This window comes from Nyctereutes procyonoides, unplaced genomic scaffold (genome assembly GCF_905146905.1).
Source record: "Nyctereutes procyonoides isolate TBG_1078 unplaced genomic scaffold, NYPRO_anot_genome, whole genome shotgun sequence".
Classification (NCBI taxonomy): Eukaryota; Metazoa; Chordata; class Mammalia; order Carnivora; family Canidae; genus Nyctereutes; species Nyctereutes procyonoides.
The window spans coordinates 33496472-33523870 of record NW_026575159.1 but is presented as its reverse complement, the minus strand read 5'-3'; the positions used below and the strand labels follow the sequence as shown (position 1 = coordinate 33523870).

The following is a 27399-nucleotide window of genomic DNA, read 5'->3' as shown; positions in this document are numbered from 1 at the left end:
TATGAAATGCAATTTACAACAGTTTATTTTGGTCCATTTTTAGTTTCAGTTTTTCCCCTTTTCTTTTCTTTCTAAATTTATTAGATAATTTAATTTCAATAAATTTATTAGAAGTCTGCCTATTATGTATTATAGTAAAAATGCCACTATTTTATGAATTAGTCTAGAATAGGATATTTTTATGGAAAAGTTGATAAAAAACATTTTTCAGTCAATCTGGACTGTCACACACACAAAAAACCCACCAAGATAAATGTGTTGACACTACACAAGATGGCCAGCTGCTGAAGTGAGAAATTCCCAATGACCATGAGATAGTAACTTCCTAACCACCAGCCTATACCTCCAACTCCCAACAAGAACTTGAGGCCCATTGAAGAAGAAGGCTGGGTGGAGCACGGGACCAATGATCTATCATATTCTATAGAAATGTGCTTGCTATGTATGCAAAAGTATTTGAAATGACTCTTGTTTGTGGTGTATTAGGACTATATTGAATGTGACTAAAACTATAGCCCTAGAGGAAATGGATGAAAATAGTTCAGAATGTTGGCGAGTATTGGTTACCTTCTTGCCACTTTCAGAAAAGCCCAGCTAGAGAGACTTAGGCTAGAGGAAGGCAGATAGAGGAGATGACAGCTGGACAAGGAGGTTTCCCTCTGCCTGGGGCCTGTGATCTATGAGTCTGGTAAGAAGGTGCCACATGGCTGAAAATACCAACCTCTTCTGAACCCCACGTTCAGCTTTGAGAAAGCAAAGCTCTGAAGAGGCAGCCAAGTCTGTGCCCCACATTCCTCTCAAACACTCCGAGTCATAGCTATGCAACAAGGGTCAGTCCAACATTAAACTAAGTGCTAGTCCTTCTAAGCACAGAGCCCAAGTGACCGTACAGATCCAATAGACATGAAGACAACCCAGCCCATAGAGAGTGGGCCTGTGTCTCATTTGTGGAAGGTCATTCTACAAATACTTGAGGTATATATGATAGTGCAAGTGGCCTCAACGTAGTCAACTTCAACTGGAGAGAGAGAGAGAGAGAGAGAAGGATGGTGAGCAAACAAGAGGCCAACAAATAAAAAAGAATCCTTAGGATTAAACCCATGACTAGATGGGGCCTTTGCACGTGGAGCTGAATGTGTATGTAAGAAGCTGACCCAGGGAGGCACCTATCAATCAGGAAGCCCCTGCAAACCTAGACCCCTGCAGCTAGGGCAGCCTCTCACATTCCTTTGCAGGTGGCCATGCAGATACTGACAATAACGCGCGCGTGCGCACACACACACACACACACACACAAACACACACACAGAGCCAAGTCAGACCTGATGAGGCCTGAGACCCAGGGAGCAAATCCAAGAGCTGAGTCCGAGTGCCCGAGTGCTGGCCCAGAACTCCCTTCCCTGCCAGGGAGACAGTCTCCAGCATTCATGCCGAGGTGCTCGTGGGAGGATTCGGCAGACCGTGAACAGAGATGACTGCAAAGCTTGCTTACAAGCGTGTGAAAACTTGACATCCAGTGCTGCACAGTTTTATTTAAGTAACCACATGGAAACGGCTAAGCAGAGCTTGAATGCTGCTGTGTGTCTCCCATTCTCCACCTCTCCACACTCCAGGTTGGGGGGTGTGGGCACACGACCTGTCCTTCACTGATAGGACCTGATGGAGAGGCTGCCCCTTGTCCAGAGGGACTCGACTGAGCTGCATTCAGGACTGCACAGGACTTTGACTTTGGATTGTCCTCCTGACCAGGGACTGCATCCTGGGGCAGCAGGTGACCATATACAAAGACTATGGCAGAAGCAGGTCATTATCCCTGGTGTCCATTCTCCTCTTCTCCCTCGAGCCAGCCGGCAAAACACCCTGGGGGCAGGCGGCACCTGGGCCCCTGATGGCTGCCTAAGGAACCTGTCATACAAACTGAGGATTTTACATGAGAGAAAAATATTTGAACCTCCAGTGCTAATGCGTGTGTTATCCAGGCTTCTAACTTCTCCAGGCCAGCAGTGTGAAGCCGGGTCTCACTGACATTTAATTTGCCTTTTCTCTCATGGCTAATCAGCAGAGCATCTCTTTCACCCCAGGGCCTCAAAACTATTTCCTGTGTTATTTCCTGCTAACCTCATCTCTGTCCATATCGGATCTTTAGCTCATTTAGAGACTACATTTTGTGTGTTAAGTAGAGATCTAGTTCTGGTTTTCTCCATTGAGTGAGCTCACTTTCCCAATACCTTCTATTGAAGAACCCACTATTTTGCCATTGATTGTCGTGCCATATTTATCATCTATTAATTTTCTACCTCCACAAAAGTCTGACACTGATCTCTCTGCTGTCCCGCTCCTGCTGTCAATTCTCCTGTCAATAGTAATAGCACATCCTTCCCTTTCCTTCTTAGGTTGATTTGGCAATTCTATGATTTTTCTTTTTCCACACACAGTTTGAGTTTCCTCCTAACCAAGTAGAACTTTGACTAGGTTGCAGATTTATAGGTTAAATTAGAGGGAAATTTATATCTTTGAAATATTAAGTTGCCCTATCCAAGAGCAAGAAATATCTTTCTATTTACTAAGATTATCGTCTTTGTCTTTTACTAGAGTTTCAAAGTGTTCTCCACAGAGGTTTTGAGCACTCTTTATTACACAGCATTTTATAGCTTGTGCTGCTATCATGGAGTATATTTCATTTTCTCTTACATTATCTTGTTGGTTATTGCTGGTGCAGAGAAATGTATTTTCCTTTTTCTAACATCTGAAGATATACCCTTTTGTCTTCTTTAACAATGAAAAAGTAGTTAGAGCGATATATTTATATTATTGATTCAATATTAACCAAACTTTTAGAATCTCTTAAAGAGAGTTTTCTTTGAGCCCTGGTTAGGATAGCTGCCCCAATACAGAATATTTATAAAGAAGAGAATGCTCTGCCCCACATTGGGTGCGGAGTCTACTTAACAACAACAGAGAGTGCTGGGAGAGGAGGAGGAACATTTGGTGCAGGATTATATACATTCTTTTTAACATGAGTTACAAAGCATTAGACAAAAGACATTTCAGAGAGTTACAGCGCTTATTTTAAGCTATTAGTAGATGTAGAACTGTATGACCTTAACCTTCTGGGAACCAGGGAGGTTTCTGTTTTTGTTTTACTCTTCTCTTTATGTTTGGATTCCTCCCTTTTAGGTTATTAATAAATGAAGCGAATGTTACAGGGTTGTAGAGTTGTCTCCGGGAGCGGAAGAATGTATTTTTTTAAGACACAAAAGGGGGAAGTGATAGTTTATTAAGTGAAGGTGAGAACAGAAATCAAGCTCTCTAGAGTGAGAGGGACCTGAATCAGCTGGCACTGGGCACTTTTATACAAAAGTGACCAGGGAACTTAGACTTCTTGGTGTCGCCTTTGAATACCTTCTAGCTGATGTTTAAGACAAACCGGGTGGTCTGCTCATGCGCCCGTATCTCTGGGATTTGTAGAGGCTGGTCAAGCAGCGGCTTTCCTGGTCTCTCCCCGCCGGCCCATTACTCCCGGATGTAGAACGTGTTCCCAGGAGAGACTGAGCCCGCGCTTGGACTCTGACAAATGTTAAAGTGTAGCTTCCCTGAGAGCCCCTTACAGGGCCCACAAGCATTAAAAAGTCGGAATTTTCCTTTGTTTTATGGATATTTTTTTCTCTGAAAAATATTCTGTAAATTTTGAATTTCGTATATTTTCCACTTCACACTGGCTTCCATAGGCGCGAGAATGAAGTCTTTTGCTTTTCATTGCTTGATAAGCAGTCTGTCCTTTTCCAGCTACTATCACTTTTTATTAAAAGATTACGTAGGCAATGTTCGTAAATTCCAATATTTAAGAATTTTTTGCGAACTTTTCATTACAGATTTCTAATTTTGACCATCTTCCCGCCGAATGCACCTGCCGGCGCCCGCCGTCCTCGAGCTCAGTGTGCCCCGGGCAGCCGCACGGAGCGTGGCGTCTCCTTAGGGACTCCGCGTGTCCCGCCCGCCCGGCGGCTCAGGGCCCCGCCCCCACACAGGCTGCGAGCACCGCGCGGGCCGCCGCTCGGACCTCGGGGACGCGAGGGAGCCCGCGCTCGCGCCGGCCGCCGGCGGGGCCACCGAGTCTCCGGGCCTCCGCCGCCTAGAGCGCCGCCGCCGCCCGGAAGTCGGGGGAGGGATTTCCGGCCCCGCCTCTGGGCCGAGCCGGCCGTCCTGCGGCGGCGGGCGGCGACCGGAGTGACCCCCGGGCGGGGAGGACCCGCGGACGGGAAGCCGTGACACGGACGCCCCGCGGTGGGTGCCGGCCCCGGGGCCTGGGCAGGGCGGCGTGGGCAGGGGGCGGGGGCGGCGTATGGCAGCCGGGGTGGGGCGCAGCGGGCCCTCGTCGCGGGGCGGCGGGGCCGGCGGGGTCCCCGTGCGGGCGGAGCGGCGCCGGCCTCGCCCCCCGGCCCGCCCAGCGCGCCGAGTCTCAGGCGGGGGAACTGGCTCCCGGAGGTCGCGGGGCGCGCGCCTTCCGGCCGACCGCCCCAGTCCCCGAGAACCCAGGGCTTGCGCGGGAACCTTGCGTCCGCAACGGTTCCGGTAATGACACGGGGCACGCGGGAACTCCCTCTGCGGGGTCCTCGCCACCGACTATGCCGTATCCCCGGGTTGCAGGGCTTTGCAGCTGCACACGGAGGTCCAGGGCGTTCAGGTTACCGCAGGTTCGGTCTGTGTCCCGGACGTGGCCCCACATTTACTGAATGAGAAAAACAAGATGTGAGAGGAGTGTAGAACGTTCGGGAAGGGCACATCAGCCGCTGGGGAGGGGAGCTGAGCCGCTGGCTGGGAGTGTTTCTCCAGAAGTCCTTTGCCTTTGAATCTTGAGCCACGTGACTGTGCCCTCATTCAGTGACGGTGAGGATGATTTCAAGAATTTTAAAATAAAGCGAGTGAATATTGCAAATGTTCATTTGTGTGGTGAAGACCCCCCCGCCCACGGAAGCAACTCCTACTCTGTCCTGCTGCTACCGGACAGGCATTTTAGTCCGCGCTCTCCTTGCTTTGACGCTTTTCGCACCATTCCAGGGATCCCCGGTTTGTTTGTCCTGATACAGAAACGTGGCCCCTGTGCCACCGTCAAGCAGCCACGGACTCGTCTGTACCCCACGACCCTGCTTCTGAGGTCGGTCCACACCTTTACCTCATGTTCTCCAAATTTCTAACCAGGCATTGCCTAAGCCCGCTTCCCTGGGCCTTGTTTAAATACCTGCCTGCCGCAGGGTACTGCTTCCTTGCTCCCTCCTGTTTTGTCCTGGTCTCAGCCTGTCAAAAACCAAGGATTTGGGTGGACCATCCCTTGTGGTTCTTACTGTGATTGCAGAATGCTCTTCAGCAACAACCATTAGGAAGTTTTCAAAAAATAAAGGTTTATTACTTAGAGGGCCTGCAAATTAGCACACCTGGGGCCACAAGGGAGGTTTCAGGTAATGAGAAAGACAGGTGCAGTGGCCTGGCTTCTGCTTTTATCGGGGTCAAGGGTGGAGACCTAGGGTTTCATGGGCTCACTCTTTATTGGTGAATTTAGAACAGAGTAGAGTGGCACCCGGGTGGCTTATTTGGTTAAGTCAGCTCGGGTCATGACCTCAGGGTCCTGGGATTGAGTCCTGACTCAGGCTCCCTGCTCAACAGGGAGTCTGCTGCTCTCTCTCCCACTGCCGCTTACCCCACTGGTGCGCACTCACACTCCACCTCTCTCTCTCTCTCAAATAAAAGTACTTAATAAAATAAAATAAGAGTGGGAATTTCAAGTACATAAAAAGAAAAATAACAAGTGGACCAAATGGCCAGTAATCAGAATCAACCAAGATCTCTAAAACAAAGGAGGCTCAATCAGGGGAAGCGGCCTGGCTCTTTAGGGAGTCCAGTGGCTGGCATTTATTCCATCTTTGACATGGATGCCTGCTTGCAGTGCATGCTTCAGCAATCAGAGCTTAATTCAGGCACTTGGATTACAGAAAGCCAAGACAACTGTCGGGGCTTCTACACACTACCCAGGAGGCAGGCACCGTCCACCATGGGCTTCTTCCAGCCTTTCCTGACTTGTCTTCCCCACCCTTGAAAGACAAAGAGGTGATCGTCACCTGTCAGTGGTGCAGCATGATAAGGGGCCAAAGGACATTGCCACAATACAGGTGGGCCACTGAGCAGGGCATAGTGCATTTGCAGACACAGGGCAGGGAGAGGTGGGGGAAATACTAACTTGGTCCATAGGGGGACCCGTCGTATCAGTGAGAGAATTGTATCTCCTCAGAAGGAAGATTTAGAGCTGGAGATGAGCCCAAGTTTGGGAATCGTCACAGGATAAGGTTGTTGATTCCTTCCTTAACCAAGGAAATCGGTGTAGGTTTAAAAGTAAGCCCTGGTGAACCAGCACGAAGAGATAAGGAGGAGCCTGGGAGGAAACCACTGTTAAAGTGGGAAGGCAGGTCGGGGATAGAGACAGGGATACCTACTATAGATACTTCCGGGAGGTCACGACTCAGACACCATGATGACCATGTTGCGGCTCTACTGTGAATGGATCTGATGGTCCACCTTCAGGGCATTGTGTCAGGAATGAGGGGTAGACCCAGCGTGGTGGGTGTAGGCTCTGGGGCTGTTCTCCTATCATGGCAGGCCTGGGCCGTTCCAGGATACCCATGGGACACTGCTCACCTTGCCCTGAGATCACCATCTTAACTCTTCCATGAGACCCAGCACCAGGTCTCAGACTATAGGAGTAGAAGAGACCCCTGCCAGGTGGAGGTATGGCTCCCTGGAGCTAGCCCCTCTGTACACTCACCTGCATCCTTGCTGGTCTCCAGGTTCCAGCCATGCCTAGCCTCAGAGCTCGGTCTGAAGAGGCAGAAATGGAGCCCTCAGTTCCTGGACCATCCCCTTGGATCCCTGCAGCCCAGGCCTGTGTGAGTGATGCTCCTGCTGTGACCCATGCTGGATCTACACTCCGTGATCCCCACTGCTGTGGCTACACTGAGCCAGGAACCACCCCCCCTCACCATCAGCAGCCAGGTACTGGGAGCAAGTTTCCCACTGGTGCCCTCATTCTGGAGGGACTTTGTCTGCATCACCCTGTGCTTACCCCCAAGAGACATCCATATCATTATGAGGGATGGGCTACCCCATGGACTTGAGGGCCTAGGCTAGAGAGTAGAGAGGAATTGAGCCTGGCTCCAGGCTGTCCTGGTGCCTGGGCAGGACACTGGGTTTCCCCACTGGACATAGAGAGCTGTGATGTAATGGGTCACTGGCTGAGCCCTGCCCAGCCCAGCCACCAGGCTGATGGTGGTCCCCTGCACTCAGTGTACTGCCCTAACTCAGGCTGTGATCCTGCTCCCTCCTGGCTGTATTCACACTACCTAACCATTCCCCTCCACTTTGGAATTCTACTAGACTGTCCTTTCCTGAGGAGCCCCCAACTAGCTTGCCTTTTTTGTGGCCCTATCAGCAGTGATTAGGATGGTCACTCAGTGTAACCCTCCCTCACTGGAATCTGCTATTTTACTGGAGGCCCCTCTTAACTACATGACCTATGGTTTATAATCAGGATATCTGGACAGAAGACCTTGGTCACACACTGTGGCCAGGGAAGGTTGGGCTAATGGCAGTGTTAGTTTGCAAACCTTGTGAACTTTACAGGTATAACTTAAACTGGCCTCTGTATACAAATGGTCTGAAGAACAAGGCAGGACACCTAGGTTGGTAGGTGACAGGTTTTTTTTTTTTTTTTAAGATTTTATTTATTTATTCATGAGAGACACAGAGAGGCAGAGACACAGGCAGAGGGAGAGACAGGCTCTCCACAGGGAGCCTGCTGCAGGACTCGATCCCAGAACCCCATGATCATGACTGGAGCCAAAGGCAGACACTTAATCACTGAGCTACCCAGGTATCCCTGTAGGTGACAGTTTAATAAGCAAGGGAACTTATTTAAGAGGCTTGTCTTGGAAGGCTGCAATATGAATGAACCCTAGCACCCACCTACAAAATCTTAAAAGTTGATAGAGTGGCCTTAACTGGATTTAGTTACATATACTGTCTAGATGGTGTCAGCACCACATCATTGTCTCAAGGCTGTGTCCTTGGGGCAGCTTCTGGGAGCAGGGAAGGCAAGCAGAATGTATGTTCAAGGACGGGAAAAGGATGAGGAACCCGGTCACCTGGATCCAGCTCATGAGTCAACCAGTGGTCACATCCTCTTGATGTCCTCCTTCAACAGGCAGAGATGGTACAAGGCAGTCCTGGGTATGTTGGAGCAGGAGAGTATTAGGGGATGAGAGACATGATGAGGTCCCAAGAAGTGGCCCTAAGAGGCAGGCCTGCTGATGAGCACTCCAGACAGAGGCAGAATGTGAACCAAAGGGTTAAGGGTATGCTGGGCAGAGAATGGTGGGGGAGGCCAGGCCCTCTTCCATTAAAAAGAAAAACAAAAACAACACCTAGGTTGATGGTAACTCATGTTTAAAAAGCCACTGTGGAACAGAATGTTGGAGTACGTAGCTCAAAATACCAAGTCCTCCACATAAACATTAAAAACAAACAAAAAGGGGGCAGCCTGGGTGGCACAGCGGTTTAGCGCCACCTTCGGCCCAGGATGTGACCCTGGAGACCCGGGATCGAATCCCACGTTGGGCTCCCTGCTTGGAGCCTGCTTCTCCCTGTGCCTGTGTCTCTGCCTCTCTCTCTCTCTCTCTCTCTGTGTCTCGCATGAATAAATAAATAAAATCTTAAAAAAAAAAGTAGAAACTGTTAGCACCAATTTTGTCAAGAATCTAAATCTAGAAAACAGGTTTACAGCAATCAGGTGAATGCTAAATCAAGAAAAAAAGGCCACTTAAAAATGGTAGGAAAGCTTTGTGGTGTTTTTACTTGTTTGTGCCCAAACACACCCTGGCTCAGTAGCAGTCTTAAAATGAGCATCTTGTGTTACCAGTGTGGGATCATGGTCCCTCATTCCAAAGGGATCAGATAAGACCTTACTCAAAAATAATTTTGTTTGTCCTAACCTGTGGGGGATTGGATAAAGGGTTGATGCAAAGCACTTGTTTCTGTTTTGCCTAACTCAAAACTTAGGGCAGAAAAGCATGGGTTCAAAAACATTGTAAGGAGGGACACCTGGGTGGCTCAGCAGTTGGGTGTCTGCCGTCAGCTCAGGGTGTGATCCCAGGATCTGAGGATCGAGTACTGAATCGGGCTGTCTGCAGGGAGCCCACTTCTCCCTCTCTCTGTGTCTCTGCCTCTCTCTATGTGTCTCTCATGAATAAATAAAATCTTTAAAAAAAAAAAAAAAGGTAGGGAGGTTGAACAACACTATAAATCAATTAGACCTAATAGACATGTATTTACATAAATTCCACCAAAGGAGTACATATTCTTCTTTAGTGTACCTGGACATTCTCCAACGTAGACATTATGTTAGACCACAAAACAAATCTCAATATAAAAACAGTTGAAATCATGTAACATATTATCTTCAGTCAACCACAGCCTGAAAAGTGAAACATTCACAAATGTGTAGAAATTTAAAAATAGGGATCCCTGGGTGGCGCAGCGGTTTGGCGCCTGCCTTTGGCCCAGGGCGTGATCCTGGAGACCGGGATCGAATCCCACGTCGGGCTCCCGGTGCATGGAGCCTGCTTCTCCCTCTGCCTGTGTCTCTGCCTCTCTCTCTCTGTGTGTGTGTGACTATCATAAATAAATAAAAATTTAAAAAAATAAAATCTTTAAAAAAAAAAAAAGAAATTTAAAAATATACTTTTGGGTATCCCTGGGTGGCTCAGCGGTTTGGTGCCTGCCTTTGGCCCGGGGCGCGATCCTGGAGTCCCAGGATCGAGTCCCGCGTTGGGCTCCCAGCATGGAGCCTGCTTCTCCCTCTCTCTCTCTCTCTCTCTCTCTCTCTCATGAATAAATAAATAAATAAAACTTTTTAAAAATTTAAAAATAAAAAAATAAATATCTGTTAACCTGTGGGTCAAGAAAAAAATCACAAGGGAAATTTGAAAACACCTGCAGACAAATGAAAACAAATAAAAACTTCCAGTATGTAAGGGCAGTGCTGAAAGGGAAATCTATAGCAGTAAATGGATACATTAAAAAGAAAGAAAGATCTTAAATCAGTAACCTAACTTTACATCTTAAGGAACTACGAAAAGAGTAAACTAAACCCAAAGCAAACAGAAGGAAGGAAATAAAAAACATTAAAGGAGAGATAAATGAAATAGAAGGTAGAACATTAGAGAATCAAAATCAAAAGTTTTTTAGGAAATATAAAATCGACAAACCTCTGAAGACATAAATAATAAATCTCAGAAGTGGACATTACTACTGATCTTACAAAAGTAAACAGGAGTTTAAGAGAAGACAGTTGGGGGATTCCTGGGTGGCTTAGTGGTTTAGTGCCTGCCTTTGGCCCAGGGCACAATCCTGGAGTCCCGGGATCAAGTCCCACGTCGGGCTCCCAGCATGGAGCCTGCTTCTCCCTCTGCCTGTGTCTCTGCCTCTCTCTCTCTCTGTCATAAATAAATAAATAAACAAATAAATAAATGAATAAAAGACTGTTAACAGCTGTGCATTGACAAATAATTTAGATGAAATTCCTGAAAACAAACAAAAATTACCAAAGTGACTAAAGAATAAAATATTCTACACATGGGATGTAACCCAGAACACAGGTTCAGCGTAACAAAACCAGTCACACTAATAGAATGAAGGAAAAAACCCATAATCATCTCATTAATACCATCCATAATCATCTCAATTGATGCAGAAAAAATATTTGACAAAATCAAACACCTTTTGTGATAATTCAAAAAAAAAAAAAGAACCACTCAGAAAATTCAATATAAGCTAACCTCCTTAACATGATGAAGGGCATTCATGAAGAACCCGCAGCTAGCATTATATATAATGGTGAAAGATGAAAATCTTTCCCCCTAGTGATCAGGAAGGTATACCTGTTTACCGTTGCTATTCAACATTGTACTGGAAGTTCTAACCAGACCAATCAGCGAAGAAAAAGAAAAGACGTTCAGATGGAGAAGGAAGATAGAAACTATCTCTGTTTCAAAAGGACGTGATCACATATGTAGACTATCACAGAATCCATTAAAAAGTAGAAGAACTAATAAATTTCAACCAAGTTTCAGGGTACAAATCAACACACAAAATCAGTTGTTTCTATGTACCGGCAATGACCAATCTGAAAATGAAATTGAGGAAGCTTCACTTAAATAGCATCAAAAGAAAAAAAAATAGTGGCACCTGGGTGGCTCAGTCCATTAAGCAACTGCCTTCAGCTTAGGTCATGATCTCAGGGTGCTGGGATCTACCTCTACGTCGATCTCCCTGCTCAGTGAAGAGTCTGGTTCTCCTTCTGCCCCTCCCTCATCTCTTTCTCTCTCTCCCTTTCTCAAGTAAATAAAATCTTTAAAAAAGAAAAAAAGTATCTATGAATAAATTTAACCAAGGATGTGAAAGCTTGTTTGCTGAGAATTACAAAGCCTTGACAAAAGAAATTAGCAAGTACCTAAACAATTGGAAAGATGCCAAGTCCATGGATTGGACGTAATAATGTTACAAATGTCTGTGCTATCCAGAGCAATCTAAAAATTCAATACAAATCATATCAAAATTCCAGCTGCGGGGGCACCTGAGTGACTCAGTTGTTGAGCATCTGCCATTTGCTTAGGTGGTGATCCCAGGGTCTGGGATCAAGTCCTGCATCGGGCTCCCTGCATGTAGCCTGCTTCTCCCTCTGCCTGTGTCTCTGCCTTGCTCTGTGTGTCTCTCATGAATAAATAAATAAAATCATTTTTTTTTAAATTCCAACAGCTTTTTTTGCAGGAATTGAAAACTTAGCCCTCAAATCCATAGAATTACAACTCTAAACAGTCAAAACAAGCTTGAAAATGAAGAACAAAGTCAGAGGACTCATAGTCACCAGTTTCAAAAATTACTACAAAGTGTCAATAATAAATTTTTTTTTGTTTTGTACTGACATAAAGCTAAACATACAGATCATTGGAAGAGAATTGAGAGTCTAGAAATAAACCCAGACATCTGTGACAAATCGATTGGTAACATGGTTGTCAAGACCGTTCAGTGAGAAAGATAAGTCTTCAACAGATGATGCTGGGACAAGTGGATATCCGTGTGCAAAAGACTAAACTGGGGCCACTACTTCACACCAAAAATTAATTCAAAATGGCCCAACAGGGATCCCTGGGTGGCGCAGCGGTTTGGCACCTGCCTTTGGCCCAGGGCGCGATCCTGAAGACCCAGGATCGAATCCCACGTTGGGCTCCCGGTGCATGGAGCCTGCTTCTCCCTCTGCCTGTGTCTCTGCCTCTCTCTCCCTCTCTCTGTGTGACTATCATAAATAAATAAAAATTTATTTTTAAAAAAAAAACAAAATGGCCCAACAACCTAAATAAAGAACTGAAATCATAAAACTCTTAGATGTAAATTTTCATAACCTTGGGTTTGGCGATGGATTCTTAGATATAACACTGAAAGCATGAGCAATAAGAGAAAAAGATGGGTAAGTGGGACTTTATCACAATTAAAACTTTTGAGTATCAAGGCACCTTATCAAGAAAGTAAAAAGACATCCTATTGAATGGAAGGAAACCTTTCCAAATTGTGTTTCTGGTAACAGTCTAGTATCCAGGATATATAAAGAACTCCACAATAAAAGGCAACCCAATTTTAAGATAGCAAAGGACTTGAGGAGAAATGCTTTTCAAAAGAAAATAGGCAAATGACCAACAAGCACATGAAAAACTGCTTAGCTTCAGTAGTCTTTTGAGAAAAGCAAATCAAAACCACAATGAAAATACCACTTCACACCCACTAAAGTGGTTGTAATACTTAAATATGTAACAAGTGTTTTCGGGGTGTAGAAAAATAGAAACTCCCATGCATCGCCTTCCGGTCCCTACTCCATATGCAGCCAAAGGAGAGTGAGAGGGTCGCTGGGTCAGTCACTGGGAGCAGTGGGGGGCATAGTGTGCTTTGGCCATCCTGTCCATACCCTTGTTTCCCATAGCAGCCTTCCTGTCTGTCCCTGCAGTCCTCAGTGAACTCTTCCCTCATTACTCCTAACAGCCCAGCATCATGTGAACATTTCCTAGACACCCCAGAGCAAGGGCTCCTGACCTGGGGAGCTCTGAGGCTCACAGAAGAACAGGGTCAGCCCATGTGCAGCATGTGATGATGGGCCTACCTGAGGGTCAGCAGGAGGGTAAAGCATGGTCCCCATATGATGTGCCAGGCACATGGCTGAGTTCCAAGGAGAGTCTGACACAAACTCCATTCAAAGGGCAAGAAGTGTGCAGGGGCTTCCACATGTGTGGGCATGGCAGGCAGATAGGCTGAGTGTGAGGCCGTGCCAGGTCTGCATTGACATCATTCTGGTGGCTCCAGAGGGAACAGAAGTATCTAGAACAGGCAGGGACGCAGTGCTGTTTTGTTAGGTCCTAGAACTCCCAGGAGGGGAGAGGCAATGTTAGCGTGGACTGAGGGACAGGTCAGAGGACAGCGAGTCCAAGGAATCACGGGGAGGGATGTCCACCCACTTACTCTGCACCACTGACTGTGGCCATTCTCAGGACACGGAGCCCTGTCAGGGAGCAGCCAGGCTGCACAGGAGACAGCAAGAAGGGGAGGTGATCAGAGAAAGTCTCTTCAGTGAAGTGTGTTTGGCCAGAAACCAGGAAGAGGTGAAGGAGGGAGGGGCGTCTGGGTGGCACAGTTGGTTAAGTGTCTGACTCTTGATTTCAGCTCAGGTCATGATCTCAGGGTCCTGAGATCAAGTTTCGTGTACATCTCTGTGCTCAGCGCAGAGTCTGCTTTAAGTTTCTTTCTCCTCCTGCCCCTCCCTTGTCCCCCACCCCAAAATCAGTAAATCTTAAAAAAAAAAAAAAAGTATCATGAGGACCATCTGGGGAGAGTTCCAAGTGGGGCAGATCTTAAGTGTATCCATTGTGCTCAGGGAACAAGAGCAGGGGTGCAGGTGAGCTCAGGAAGGGCCTGGGCGAAAGGTGAAATACTCTGATGTCGCTAGGATGTCTCTGGACAGGAGGGGTAGGTACGAGGCGAGGTAAGCTTCTCAGCATCCAGGCAGGGAAAGATGGCAGCAGAGTGGTCTGGGTGTCTCCATTTGAATGAGACAGAGACTTAAGATCTGCATTCAAGTGAGATCCAGGGGAGTGATGTTTTCCTTGTTCCTTTGGGTGTGAAGAGAGAGGGGGAGGTGACAGCCCTTCTGACGGATGAGGAACCTTGTGCACATTTCTGCCTTCAGAAAGATGGACACAGCGGCTTCATCATTGTACCAGGGCAAAGATTGTCCAGCTAGCAGCAGCCAGAATTGCAGGTTTGGGGGGGTAAGGGCTGCCTAGGTAGGGCAGGGCACAGTCTCTGAAGCCTCCTCTGTTGAACAGGACAGAATCTGTTGCTTCTCTGGCCCCTCTGCACCTGCCGGCAGAGAGCCCACCTCTCCATACTGGTGACTCCTGAGGCAAGGCCTGAATGCCATTAGTTGGTGCTAAGAAAACTACTGGCGCAAGAAACACAGTGGGAAATACCAAAGGGCGCAGTGATTAACAATACAGCATGAAGTGTATAATGTTGTACGGGGAGAGTGGCGAGCACTTGGACTTGAGGCACTCCAGGGAGAGCTGGCAGGACTTGCTGATGACCTGCAGTGGGAGAGGGGAGGTACAGCTGAGAAGCACCTGGGATTTTGGTTTGAACCAGTAGGGAGACGAGCGGTGATTTCCTGAGACATGGGTCAGGGGAGCAAGCGTCAGTCTTGTAGTTTAGGGCTCTGCTGCCTTGTCTCCTCAAAGCCCTCCCAGCTCCTCCCTGGTCCTCTTGAGTTTAGGGACTACCACCCCTGGTGGGTCACGCATTCCCAGATGTGTCATCTGTATTTTCCTGTTTCCTTCCAAGTGACTTTGTTTGTCATTTCAGATTGGGACACCAGGACTAAGAGCAAGGAATTTCTTCAGAAGAAAGAAGTTTCTGAGGATTTGGAATCACAGGAAGAAATATCAGAAAACTATACCAGTGATTTTTCCCAGGTGCCTGAGCTTGGAGAACTCTGTGATGATGTACTGGAGAGGGATTGGGGAGCCCCTGACAGTAAGAGACGAGTGCAGTCACTCTACCAGGAGGGGGGCTTCACTCCAATGGCAGTGCTCCTTAGGAGCCCCTTAGAGAAAGAGCTGGGCTGTGATGACTTTGTAAGAAGCTTCAGTCTGAGCCCAAACCCAACAGCATCTCAGGGAATTCCTACAGAAGAGAGGCCACATCTGTATGATATGTGTGGCCAAAGCTTCCAGCACAGTATGGACTTAAGTAGCCATGAGGAGCATCACATAGCTGAAAGCCCACTCATATGTAATGATTGTGGGAAAACCTTCAGAGGAAACCCTGATCTTATTCAGCATCAGATAATCCATACTGGACAGAAGTCCTTTGTATGCAATGAATGTGGAAAATCCTTCAGCCAGAACTCATTCCTTAAAAATCATCAGAGGTCTCATGTGAGTGAAAAACCCTATCAGTGCAGTGAATGCAGGAAAACCTTCAGTGTGCACTCAAACCTCATTAGGCATCAGATTAATCACAGCGGAGAGAAGCCTTATGTGTGCAGTGAATGCGGAAAAGCCTTCAGCCAGAACTCAAGCCTTAAGAAGCACCAGAAGTCTCACATGAGTGAGAAGCCCTATGAGTGCAGTGAATGTGGGAAGGCCTTCAGGCGGAGCTCAAACCTCATCCAACATCAAAGAATTCATTCTGGAGAGAAGCCGTATGTGTGCAACGAATGTGGGAAGGCCTTTAGGCGGAGCTCAAATCTCATTAAACACCACAGGATTCACACTGGTGAGAAGCCTTTTCAGTGTAATGAGTGTGGGAAAGCATTCAGCCAGAGCTCACATCTGAGGAAGCATCAGAGAGTTCACACTGGAGAGAGACCTTATGAGTGTAATGAGTGTGGCAAACCATTCAGCCGGGTCTCCAACCTCATTAAGCATCATAGGGTTCACACTGGAGAGAAACCCTATAAGTGCAGTGACTGCGGGAAGGCCTTCAGTCAGAGTTCAAGCCTCATTCAGCATCGGAGAATTCACACTGGAGAAAAGCCTCACATATGTAATGTGTGTGGAAAAGCCTTTAGTTACAGCTCAGTGCTCAGAAAGCACCAGATAATCCACACAGGAGAGAAGCCGTATGAATGTAGCATCTGTGGGAAGGCCTTCAGCCACAGCTCAGCCCTCATTCAGCATCAGGGTGTGCACACAGGTGACAAGCCATATGAGTGTGGCGAATGTGGAAAAACATTTGGTCGGAGCTCCAACCTTATCCTTCACCAGCGAGTTCACACCGGAGAGAAACCCTACGAATGTACTGAATGTGGAAAAACCTTCAGCCAGAGTTCAACTCTCATTCAGCATCAGAGAATCCATAATGGATTGAAACCCCATGAATGTAACCAGTGTGGTAAAGCCTTCAACCGAAGCTCAAACCTCATTCACCACCAGAAAGTTCACACTGGAGAAAAGCCGTACACGTGTGTTGAATGTGGTAAGGGCTTCAGCCAGAGTTCACACCTTATTCAACATCAGATAATCCACACTGGTGAAAGGCCGTATAAGTGCAGTGAGTGCGGGAAGGCCTTCAGTCAGCGTTCAGTCCTCATCCAGCACCAGAGGATCCACACCGGTGTGAAGCCCTATGACTGCTCTGCATGTGGGAAAGCCTTCAGCCAGCGGTCAAAGTTGGTCAAGCACCAGCTGATCCACACCAGGGAGTGAAATGGAATGCAGCTCCATTCTGACTCCTCTGGCCATGTCCTGGCTTCATTCACCTTCCAGACTTGAAGCCAGATTCTTGCTACCCTCTCCCCCTCACATCCCACTGTCCACAAAGCCCAGACCCTCCTTCCCCTACCATCACTCCTGTCTCCTATGACCCCGTGGTTCTTGTTTGTTTTGCTTGTACATTTTGTTGCCAAACTCCCACAATTGTTAGGAGGGGAGAGATGATAGATGCTGCGTATTCATGAATAGAGTTTATTACTATAATCAAACAGAACCAAAAAAGTAAACCGATATTTGGTTCGAAATAACCACAGTAACTCTTTTCTTTGGCAATTATTCATAAAGAGTGAATTCTGGTGCCTATGGTTATAATTGATACTCTGCTTATCAGGTCAAAAGTTTTTCAGGTCGAATTGCAGTCATCCTTCCCCAGAAATGGTGTGTACTCATTACCACCAGTTCCTCACTCTTTCTTGTCCCTCCCATGTACCCACTAGGTGCAGGATTCCTGCCCCCTGTCCTTTGTACCTGAGTCTAAGGTCATGCCTTATGGTCCCACTTAGGGCTGCTGCACAATTACACATACAGCTATTTCCCACCCTCTGGCTTTGCACCTTACGGTCCTGGTTGTTGGCCCCACAGAGCCCTGCCCTCTGCATACCCCTCCTGTTCTCACAAGCTCCCAGGCCTGCTCATCACCAGACATTTATAGAGCACCTGTGAGCATCCGTAGTTGGTGGGGACTGACCCCTCAGTTTCCCAGAGTGTGCCTTTCTCCATGAGCAGTGGGGGTTGGCCCAGAAACAACACATCTGCCACTAGAAAGGCTCCTAGATGCCAGCCAGCAGGTCTCATCTGGGGGGTGTCCTAGGGTAAGTGGACAGAGAGGCCCCTCCTGTGTTTTTCCAGGAGGAAAGGCATTAACAGGCTGATGTAGTCGGGTGTGCAGTTAGGGTAGGATGGTAAGGGCTTGGCTTCTGTTCTTTCAAGGAAGTAGGAGCAAGGCCATCAATTATAAATGAGGAAGGAGAGGTTTGAAGGGAAATATGGGACAGTTGGCTCAAGGGTGCACAGGTCAGGCTGGGGTTACACTGGGCTGCCTCCCCTTCTCTGAGAGGCCATCAGAGTAGCCATCACTGCTCACCCCACTTCAGCCCCACCTTCCCAAGGAAACACCCTAGATGAGAAACTGCCACATTTGCAGTTTTGCTTATAGCATTGCTGTGCTAACCTTCCAGCTCACTTGTTCCTCTTTCTGCCCCATGTAGACCTCCCTTTTCTTTCTTACTGTCGGGCAACCCTCTCTGGCTTCACTTTCCCCTTTGTCCACCCTGAGTCCATCCTTTTCTCCAGTAAATACTTGTTTGATGCATACTACATGCCATTTGCTGGGGACACAGCAGGAAACAAGAAAGAAAAACGCCTGTCCTGAGGATTTTACATTCCATTGGGTAGAGAAAATGGCCTAATGGTTATGATTATTATTAAGCAAAAGAAAGCAAGAAATAAGGTATGGGTGTTTTGAAGGGGTCTTTTAAATGAGGCTATCAGGGGCCTCCCCAAGATGTCCTTTGAGTTGACAACTTGAAGCAAATGAGAGAATGACCAGTGAAGATGGGAAGTGGGGGATGACACCAGGAATAGCCAGTTTTGTTAGGAAGGCAGAGCTGAGTAGTAAATTAGGAATGTGCACATTAAGAGCTGTGGAAGGAGGAGGTACAAGCTACCCACATAGGTCACCAGGTAGCTCCCTCAGCATCCAAGCTCCCGTTTTGGGAAAGTGAAAACCCTGGGGTCTTTTTTATTGAAGGCACAGTTTGAATACACTCATACAAAGGAATTAAAGTCACAAGATTACTGCACACAGATCCCAGAAGCAAGGGGCCCAATGACCCAGGGGAATGGTGGTCCACCATCCCAGGTCATGAATGAGAAGGGAATAGGGTAGCAAGCACCTATTATTCAGGAGTTGCTTAGGGTAGAGATCACTAACTAAACTCAAGTTTTGTTTTGTTTTTTAAGATTTTATTTATTATAGAGAGAGAGAGGCAGAGACACAGCAGAAGGAGGAGCAGGCTCCACGCAGGGAGCCCGACACGGGACTCAATCCCAAGACTCCAGGATCACACCCTGGGCTGAAGGTGGCGCTAAACTGCTGAGCCCCCCGGGCTGCCCCTAAACTCAAATTCTGATCTCAATGTCCACACTCTGGGTGTATGTAGGGTTGTCCTATGGTAAAATGCCTGGGCAGTAACTAGAAAAAAAACAGGCTTTTCTCATCACACCGGTTCAGAGGCCCCGAGCAGAAGCAGACCAAGTGTTCAAGAATCATCACAGGTCAGTATGGCCAGGAGTTGAGTGAGCAGAGGGAGAAGCAGATGGGGTGGGAGGTAATGGGCCATATCACAAAAGGCCTTATGGCCATGATAAGGACTTTGGCTTTTACACTGGGTGAAATGGGAGATGCTGGAGGCTTTTGATGACTCACATTTTAACAAGGTCATTGCTATGTGGAGAAGAGGCTCTGGGGCAAGCATGTCCTCTGTGTTCATCCCTCTTTTTGCCCCTTCCCCTGGCCTCCACATCATTGGGAGACTCCCACCCCCACCCCCTGGGGCTGAGGCATAGCTGTGGGAAGCCACAGTCTAGACAAAGGAGTGTGTGTCAAGCTTCACCGGGCCTTTGTCCCTACCCAGTGTCTGGACAGATCTGACCAAACTTAGGGGATTGCTGTCTGCAGCCTGAGGAATTTTGATTTTGGAATATGTTTCCAAAAAGAACATGTGGAAAGCAGGTTGTCAACTACAATTTCTTTTTACTTTCATGATGTCCTTGAAAGTGTTTCTTGGGGAACAAGCACTAAGAAGCCTGGGTGCCCCCTCCTTGGGGCCAGCAGATTTGAAGTCACTGAAACCCTACAGGACAGGAGGAGTGAGGTGTGTGCTGCAGCCTCACCCCCAACCACAGCAAACGCCCAGGCCAGTGCCCTTCTGTTGCCCCTCAAGCCACTTTGGACCTACGCTAGGATCCCTGCCTTGCTGACCTCATGCCCTTGTGGTATGTGTGGCATTATGTGTGGCATTGTCAGTCTTGACCGCTGAACCGAATTTTGGGTGGGTGGGGGGTGCCCATCCATCCTGCAGGTAATGGTAAGAATCGAGTTTGGCACTGTGGGCAGGACAGCTGGACTATGGTGCCCCAGGGCTCCATCTGCTCAGGCTTCGGCCCCCCATCCTGGCCAGCGCAAGCCAGCCCACACTGAGCCATGCCACACGCGCTGCACTCTTAAGTCCAACAGAGCCTTTGTTAGGGAGTAGCTGACCTAAATCACTAGATAATTAATTGTTGTTTAGGGACAGCAGTACGGGACAGGAGCCCTCCTTAAAGGGGCCCTGAGTTGTGTCTGATCCCAGGCCTATGCATACTTGAGACCAAGGCTGCAACGGACTCTAGCCCAGGGGAGAGACCTGTGGCCATCGGGTGGCCACTCAGAAGGAGCACATTTGCAAGGAGGAATTGGGTGGCATGCCAAGTGAGGCTCACACTGCAGAGAGCAGATGCTCCAGTAGGATCCCTGAATACTGCTGGTGTCACAACAAAGATCCGGAGCCTCCGAGTTCTAGGGAAGAACACCCCCAGCACAGCCAAGAGATTGATTCAAATCCAAATTAAGCCTGTAAAGCAACTATTGCCAGGCACTTGCCCCTGATGATGCTGACCAGAGGTTCTCTGGAAGAAATCTGTGAACCCGAATGCAGCAGAGAGGACCACCCCGAAGTACATCCAGTGACCCCTCCCCCCACAGAAAGGAAAGAAACCCTGCATAGAAGGTGAAGCAACAAACCAAAACAGGCCCACAATTTGGCCAACTGAGGGGATCCCTGGGTGGCTCAGCGGTCTAGCACCTGCCTTTGGCCCAGGGTGCGATTCTGGAGCCCTGGGATCCAGTCCCACGTCGGGCTCCTGCATGGAGCCTGCTTCTCCCTCTGCCTGTGTCTCTGCCTCTCTCCCTCCCCCCCGCCCCCGTCTCTCATGAATAAATAAAATCTTTTAAAAATAAAGGGTGTTGATTTATGGCTATACTCGGGGATACACCACTGAATTTAAACAGGGACCCCTAAAAAAGCATAAGTTACTAAATATAAAATAGAGGACAGATAGATATGCCTCATCTTAACAAAATTATTGCCTACATTCCTCATAATCATAATACACACTGCTCTTAAATATTCTGTGGACACTCTTACCCAGTGAGTAATAAATTAAAATTTAATAAAGTCGGGGATCCCTGGATGGCTCAGCAGTTTGGCAGCTGCCTTCAGCCCAGGACGTGATCCTGGAGTCCTGGGATCGAGTCCCGCATCAAGCTCCTTGCATGGTGCCTGCTGCTTCTCCCTCTGTGTCTCTGCCTCTCTCTCTTTCTCTGTGTGTGTGTGTGTGTGTGTGTGTGTCTCATGAATAAATAAAATATTTTTTAAAAATTTAATTAAGTCTTTGCTACTTATAAATTGGTTTGGCAGTATGAGTTCCCATGCGCGCGCACACACACAGTTAATATAGTTAACATAGCCCTATATAAATTCAAATAGGGCATTCAAGGGTTGAAACCCATTATATAAGACCTATTTATAGAACCACCGCTTTTCCAATTAGCAGCCCAATTTGGCCTGTTCTTACACCTGGAAAGAATGAATGGTGCTTCACGGTGGATCACCGCAGTCATGATGCTATGGTCCATCTGGTGAGGCCCCCACACCCAGTGTTGTTGAAATTATGGGCTCCATCCAATCAGCAACTGCCAAGTCATTTGTGCTTACAGATTTGGGTAACAAGTTCTATTCAGCGCCTATTTTAACCTTTCAGCCACAGTGTGCCTTCACCTCTAAAGGAACATGATTTTCCTTTTCTTGGATGCCCATACGGTGCCTCAGCAACCTCACTGTCACATACAGTAGTGGCAGATGGGATCTTAACTGCATCCACCTTCCTCTGGGAACAGAGATGTGACATTATTGATGACATCCTCCTCCAAGGAGACTCATTTGATATTAATTTGTGTGTCACATATATTCAGGACACACAGGAGCTCATCAAAGGGACTGGGCCATTGTCCCCCAATGTACAAGCCCCTGCCTCTGCTATTAAGTTGCTGAAAATGGTTGTTAAGCCAAGGGCTGCTCCATCCTTGAAGCTTGAAAAACAGCCAGTAAGCTTGTCAGCACCCACAACGCCTTTAGATCTTTTTGAGGTTCTGGAGGCAGCATGTTCCTCATTTACAAATTTTACCTAACCTCATTTATGCTGTTATTTGGAAAATAGCCCACTCTACTTGAGGGCCTCTCCAAGAAAATCCTCAAGAATCCGTCCTGATTGCAATACCACATACCCATTAGTATCCCCCAACAAGATTCCTTCAGCACAGGGGCTTCAGCAAACCCCTCTCGCACTTTCCAGAGTATCTGGACCACCCATGGTGGCCATAAGTTGTCCAAAGGCTTCTGGTCCAAGAAACGATCTTCTTTGCCCTCTACTATATGCTACAAGAGATATAATTGCTGGCCATGTACTGGGCCCTTCTAGAAATGAAGGCTCTCACAGGCCCTGAGTCTCAAACCATCTACCTAGCAGCCTAGTATGCTTTAGTTTGTGAAAGGCCCTGGCCTAGCCCTAGCCCTAGCCCTAGCCCTAGGCCTACCCCTTGCCCCTAAACCCTGACCCTAACCACCTACAGAAGGGGCAGCCTCCCCTGACCTCATCCTTTGCCAGGGGCCAGGCTGTTGGAGGGCAGCCCTCCCCAGACCCTTTGACTACCCGAGGAGCCTCTTGGGATGAGCTAAGTGAAAAGCAGTGGGAATTCACAGACTATACAAACAGCACACTGCCAACCATGATAGATGATGGAGCTCAGTGGGAGCTGCTGGCCCTCACTTCTTAACCAGCACACCCCTGTTAAAGAACCAGATCCAAATGTCAGCATAGTTAGCCAAATTTCAGACAATTCTTTTACATTTTATTTATTTGTTCATGAGAGACAGAGAGAGAGAGAGAGAGAGAGAGAGAGAGAGAGAGAGAGAGAGAAGCAGGTGCACTGTGGGGAGCCCAATGCAGGACTCGAACTGGACCCTGGGATCATGACCTGAGCCAAAGGCAGATGCTCAGCCACTGAGCCACCCAAGCCTCCCCAAATTTCAGACAATTATCTTAGCACTGGATGGCCTGGCTAATGAATGGCCACATCTGTTTTACCAACTCTCGTGCCATCGCCTAAGAGTTGCCTCCTTTAGGGCAAAGAACTCTCAGAATCTCATGCCTCACACATAGATGTCCCAAAATATCAAGGTCACAGATGACTCTACCCATACTCCGACCACAGTACAGGATCTCACCAGGACACCCTCATCCCCTCTGAAGTAGCTAAGGCACTCTTGTCCCTTCTCAGAATACACAATGCTGGGGTCTGGAAGGATTCAGTGGGATTTTCATCTCCTTCATTAGCCTCAGGCTGCAGGTTGCAAGAGGGCTGTATAGCTTATTTAAACAAGCACTAATGGGATCCCTGGGTGGCACAGTGGTTTGGCGCCTGCCTTTGGCCCAGGGTGCGATCCTGGAGACCCGGGATCGAATCCCACGTCGGGCTCCCGGTGCATGGAGCCTGCTTCTCCCTCTGCCTGTGTCTCTGCCTCTCTCTCTCTCTCTCTCTCTGTGTGTGACTATCATAAATAAATAAAAATTTAAAAATAATAAAATAAACAAGCACTAATTCAATTAAATGAAATATGGTGTGTTTCAGTCATCAAATATCACAGGTGAATTATAATGAGTGGTCTGGATCCATTTTTTGATGTTTGCTGACAGCCCTGGAATCTCATCCCCCTATTCTCCATGCCCACATCTGGACAAGCTGATAAAAAAGCTGGGTGCTCTCTCCTTTGACAACAACATAAGATTCAAACCACCTAAGACTTCACCTATGCTTGGCAATCCTCCCACCCACCATACATGCCGACCAGAGTAAAGACCCTAAGTCAATACCCCTTTCATGACTCTCCTCTCAAGCCATTTCAGACCAGTTTGAGAGGCTTTCCTTACTCTTCCCAGATTCCTCCATTATGTAATAAACCTTTCCATGCTTTCAAAAAAAAAAATAGAAGCAGTAAGCACTCTGGCACCACACCTTCCACTCTGTCCTTTGTTTATGGACATCAACAAATTCCTCTGTGTTGTGACTTCTCTGAAAGTTCCCTTCAACTTCCTGTTCTAAAACCTGGTCGCCCCCTGATCACACAGGTGCCCTGAAGCTTTCTCCCTCTTCCGTATACCGCTGGAACTGGAGGCTGGGAGAACATTCTCCTTGCTCTATTTCCACTCCCAGACACGATTCCTGCCTTCAGCCAACAACCTCAATTCCTTTAAGAACAACAAAGCAGCAGCCCTAACAGCTGGTAGCTGGCCTGGTACAAACTGTGCAGAAGATCCACGTGCTTGGTAAGAGTCCTGCGAGATCTCCCTCATGTAACCCCACACGGTTTATGCTCTACAAGCGGGTCCTAAAACATCTGGGGTCAGACTGACGAGAGGGAAGAGTCTCCCCTAACGTCCACAGGCACCCCTCCACACAAGGCGAAGCTGGGAAATTCTGGAGCATGGTATGTGCAGAGCAGGGCCAGGATCCAGCCCAATCCTAAAGCCTCCATGGCTCCAGAGGGAACTCCTGAGTCTGAGGGCAGAACAGACCTGATGGCTGAGAACAATGCAACCCATGCCAAGACAGCTGTGAGAGCAGCAGAGTCTTAGCTGGACCATTCCCCTGGGGCTTGGCGGGCAAGAGCCCGACAATCATCCGTGGCTACTAGGCTTCCCTGGAAGTAACAGGACGGCATGAGGGCAGCCTGGCTCCCAGGTACCCCATGTGGCTTATTCTTATGGTCTTTTGTGCCCATGGGCTAGGCTCTGAGCCTTTCCACATGTTAGAATATCAGCTGAGAAGATGACTCTCATATGGAAATTTGATCTAAGAAAAAGGTGCCATCTCTGAAAGTCTATTATCAAGACTATGGAGGAAAGGATAAACTCCTGTAGCCCATCCTACAAAGAAGTCCTACAACTCAATTAGAAAACAACCCAATAAAAAAATGGGCAAAAGATTTGAATGGACACTTCACCAAAGAATATATGGTAAATAGGCATAAGTAATAACACTCAATATCATTATGCATTAAAAACTACGGGGCACATGGGTGGCTCAGTTGGTTGAGTGACTGACCCTTGGTTTCAGCTCAGGTCCTGATCTCATGGGTCGTGAGATCAAGTTCCACCTTGGGCTCCATGCTCAGTGGAGGTCTGCTTGGATATTCTCTCCCTGTGCCCCTCTTCCACTTGTGCACATGCTCTCTCTCAAATAAATACATCTTTAAAAAAATATGGGGATCCCTGGGTGGCTCAGCAGTTTGGCGCCTGCCTTTGGCCCAGGGCACGGTCCTGGAGTCCCGGGATCGAGTCCCACATCGGGCTCCCGGCATAGAGCCTGCTTCTCCCTCCTCCTGTGTCTCTGCCTCTCTCTCTCTCTCTCTCTCTCTCTCTCAAATAAATAAAAATAAATAAATAAATAAATAAATAAATAAATAAATAAATAAATAAATAAATAAATAAAAATACTAGAACTCACAATATATTTTTTTAAAAAAGAAAAAATGCTAATTAAACCACAATAAGACACCACTCTACATCCATGGCTAGTTTTTAAAACAACTACACCAAACGTGGGTATTATGAGGAGCAACTGGAGCTGTCACATTGGCTGGGAGATGCAAAGTAGTAAAAAAATACTTTGAAAAGAGGCTGGCAGTTTCTTAAAAAGTTAAACACACACCTACTATACCACCAAGCCACTCTAGATATGAGCCCAAGGGTAGAGAATCCTAGGTCTATAATACTTGTACATAAACATTTGTAGTAGTTTTAGTTGCAAAAGCCAAAAAGTGGCAACCCAATGTCCACTAACAGGTAAATGGATAAACAAGTTGTGGTATATTCTTCCAATGGAATACTACCCAACAGTCAAAAAAAAAAAAAAAAACACACGCAAAAAAAAACCCAAGTAAAAAAAAAAAAAAAACAAAAACCCAAACTACGCAGCAATAAGGATAAAAATCAAAATAGTGTTTTAAAACTCAAAATAGGGGTGCCTGGGTAGTTCAGTCAGCTGAGCGTCTGCCTCTAGCTCAGGTTGTGATCCCAGGGTTCTGGAATCGAGCCCCGCATCAGGCTCCTTGTTCATAGAAATGCAGGGAAATGCAAAGTAAGCTAAGGTGACAGAAAGCAGATCAATCACCAGCAAAGGCAGGGGATGCATTTAAGGTAGATAGATGTGTTCACTATCTTGACTATGATTATAGTTTCACAAGCATGTTTTATCTCAAAAATTTCCTCAAATTGTACATTAAAATATGTGCACCTGGGATCCCTGGGTGGCTCAGCAGTTTGGCGCCTGCCTTCGGCCCAAGGCGTGATCCTGAGGTCCTGGGATTGAGTCCTGCGTCAGGCTCCCTGCATGGAGCCTGCTTCTCCCTCTGCCTGTGTCTCTGCCTCTCTCTCTCTCTGTCTCTCATGAACAAATAAATAAAAATCTAAAAATAGTTTTTAAAATATCTGCTGCTTGGAGCACCTGGGTGGTGCAGTCAGTTGAGTGTCCGACTCTTAGTTTCAGCTCAGGTCAAGACCTGAAGGTCTTGGGCTCAAGCTCCATGTCGGGCTCTGTGCTCAGCATGGAATCTCCTTGAGACTCTGTCTCCCTCTTCCTCTGTCCCTAGCGCTCATGGTCTCTAATAAATAAACAAATCTTTAAAAATATATATATGTGCAATTTACGTCACAAAGGATCACCAGTGGGAATGCAAGATGGTGCAATCCTATGGAAGGGAAGTAGGCAATTCACAGCAAAAATGAATTATAAATACCCGCTAACCGATTTCTAGGAATCTATCTCAAAATTAAACTGGCAAACTATGCAAAGACTTGCACAGAACTATTCATCGTAGCACTAATTTTAATAGCAAAAGATGGGAAACCCTCACGCCCAGTAACTGCAGACTAGTTGCACACACTATGGTACATTCACGCCAGAGGGGGGCATACCACCGCGGAATGGAATACAGAACATTCCTCAACACTGCGAATGAGAAGTCTCCATGGTACTGGTAAGTAAAAAAAAGCCAAAATGTAGAACAGTAGGTACAGTGATTTCAATTTCATTGAAATTCACTCAGGTTTTTCATAAATGGTCATCAAGAGGGAGAGGAAGGTAACAAGTTAGTGGGGACAGGGAGAGAAGCCAGACTTCTCTGAATGTACTTTGTTTTGTAGACTTGACTTTGGAGGTATATAAATATTTTACATGATCATAAAACAAAATTACATAAAAGGGACACCTGGGTGGCTCACTGTTTGAGTGTCTGCCTTGGGCTCAGGTCCTGATCCCATGTCTGGGGATTGAGTCCCATGTCGGGCTCCGTGCGAGGAGCCCGCTTCTCCCTCTGCCTGTGTC

The 27399-nt window shown here is 47.2% G+C and overlaps 1 protein-coding gene across 5 annotated transcripts; it reads left to right on the top strand.

Moving 5' to 3' along the window:
* The first annotated feature begins 4168 nt into the window (after nucleotides 1-4168).
* On the top strand, nucleotides 4169-20858 carry ZNF16 (zinc finger protein 16). 5 transcript variants are annotated; one of them, XM_055313953.1, is made up of 5 exons: nucleotides 4169-4284; nucleotides 4648-4887; nucleotides 5988-6164; nucleotides 6837-7041; nucleotides 15004-20858. In XM_055313953.1, the coding sequence occupies exons 4-5, from the start codon at nucleotides 6846-6848 to the stop codon at nucleotides 16848-16850; spliced, it is 2043 nt and encodes a 680-aa protein (XP_055169928.1). In that variant the 5' UTR covers nucleotides 4169-4284; nucleotides 4648-4887; nucleotides 5988-6164; nucleotides 6837-6845; the 3' UTR covers nucleotides 16851-20858. The 5 variants fall into 5 exon arrangements, with proteins under 5 accessions (XP_055169928.1, XP_055169925.1, XP_055169926.1 ...); XM_055313950.1 differs by lacking the exon at nucleotides 5988-6164; XM_055313954.1 differs by lacking the exons at nucleotides 4169-4284; nucleotides 4648-4887 and adding an exon at nucleotides 4902-5155.
* The last annotated feature ends 6541 nt before the right edge of the window (nucleotides 20859-27399 follow it).

Coding starts and splice junctions, on each gene's coding strand:
- ZNF16 (XM_055313950.1), top strand. CDS start 6,846: ATGCCTAGCCTCAGAGCTCGGTCTGAAGAGGCAGAAATGGAGCCCTCA. Junction 7,042..15,003: donor CCCTCACCATCAGCAGCCAG/GTACTGGGAGCA, acceptor TTGTCATTTCAG/ATTGGGACACCAGGACTAAG.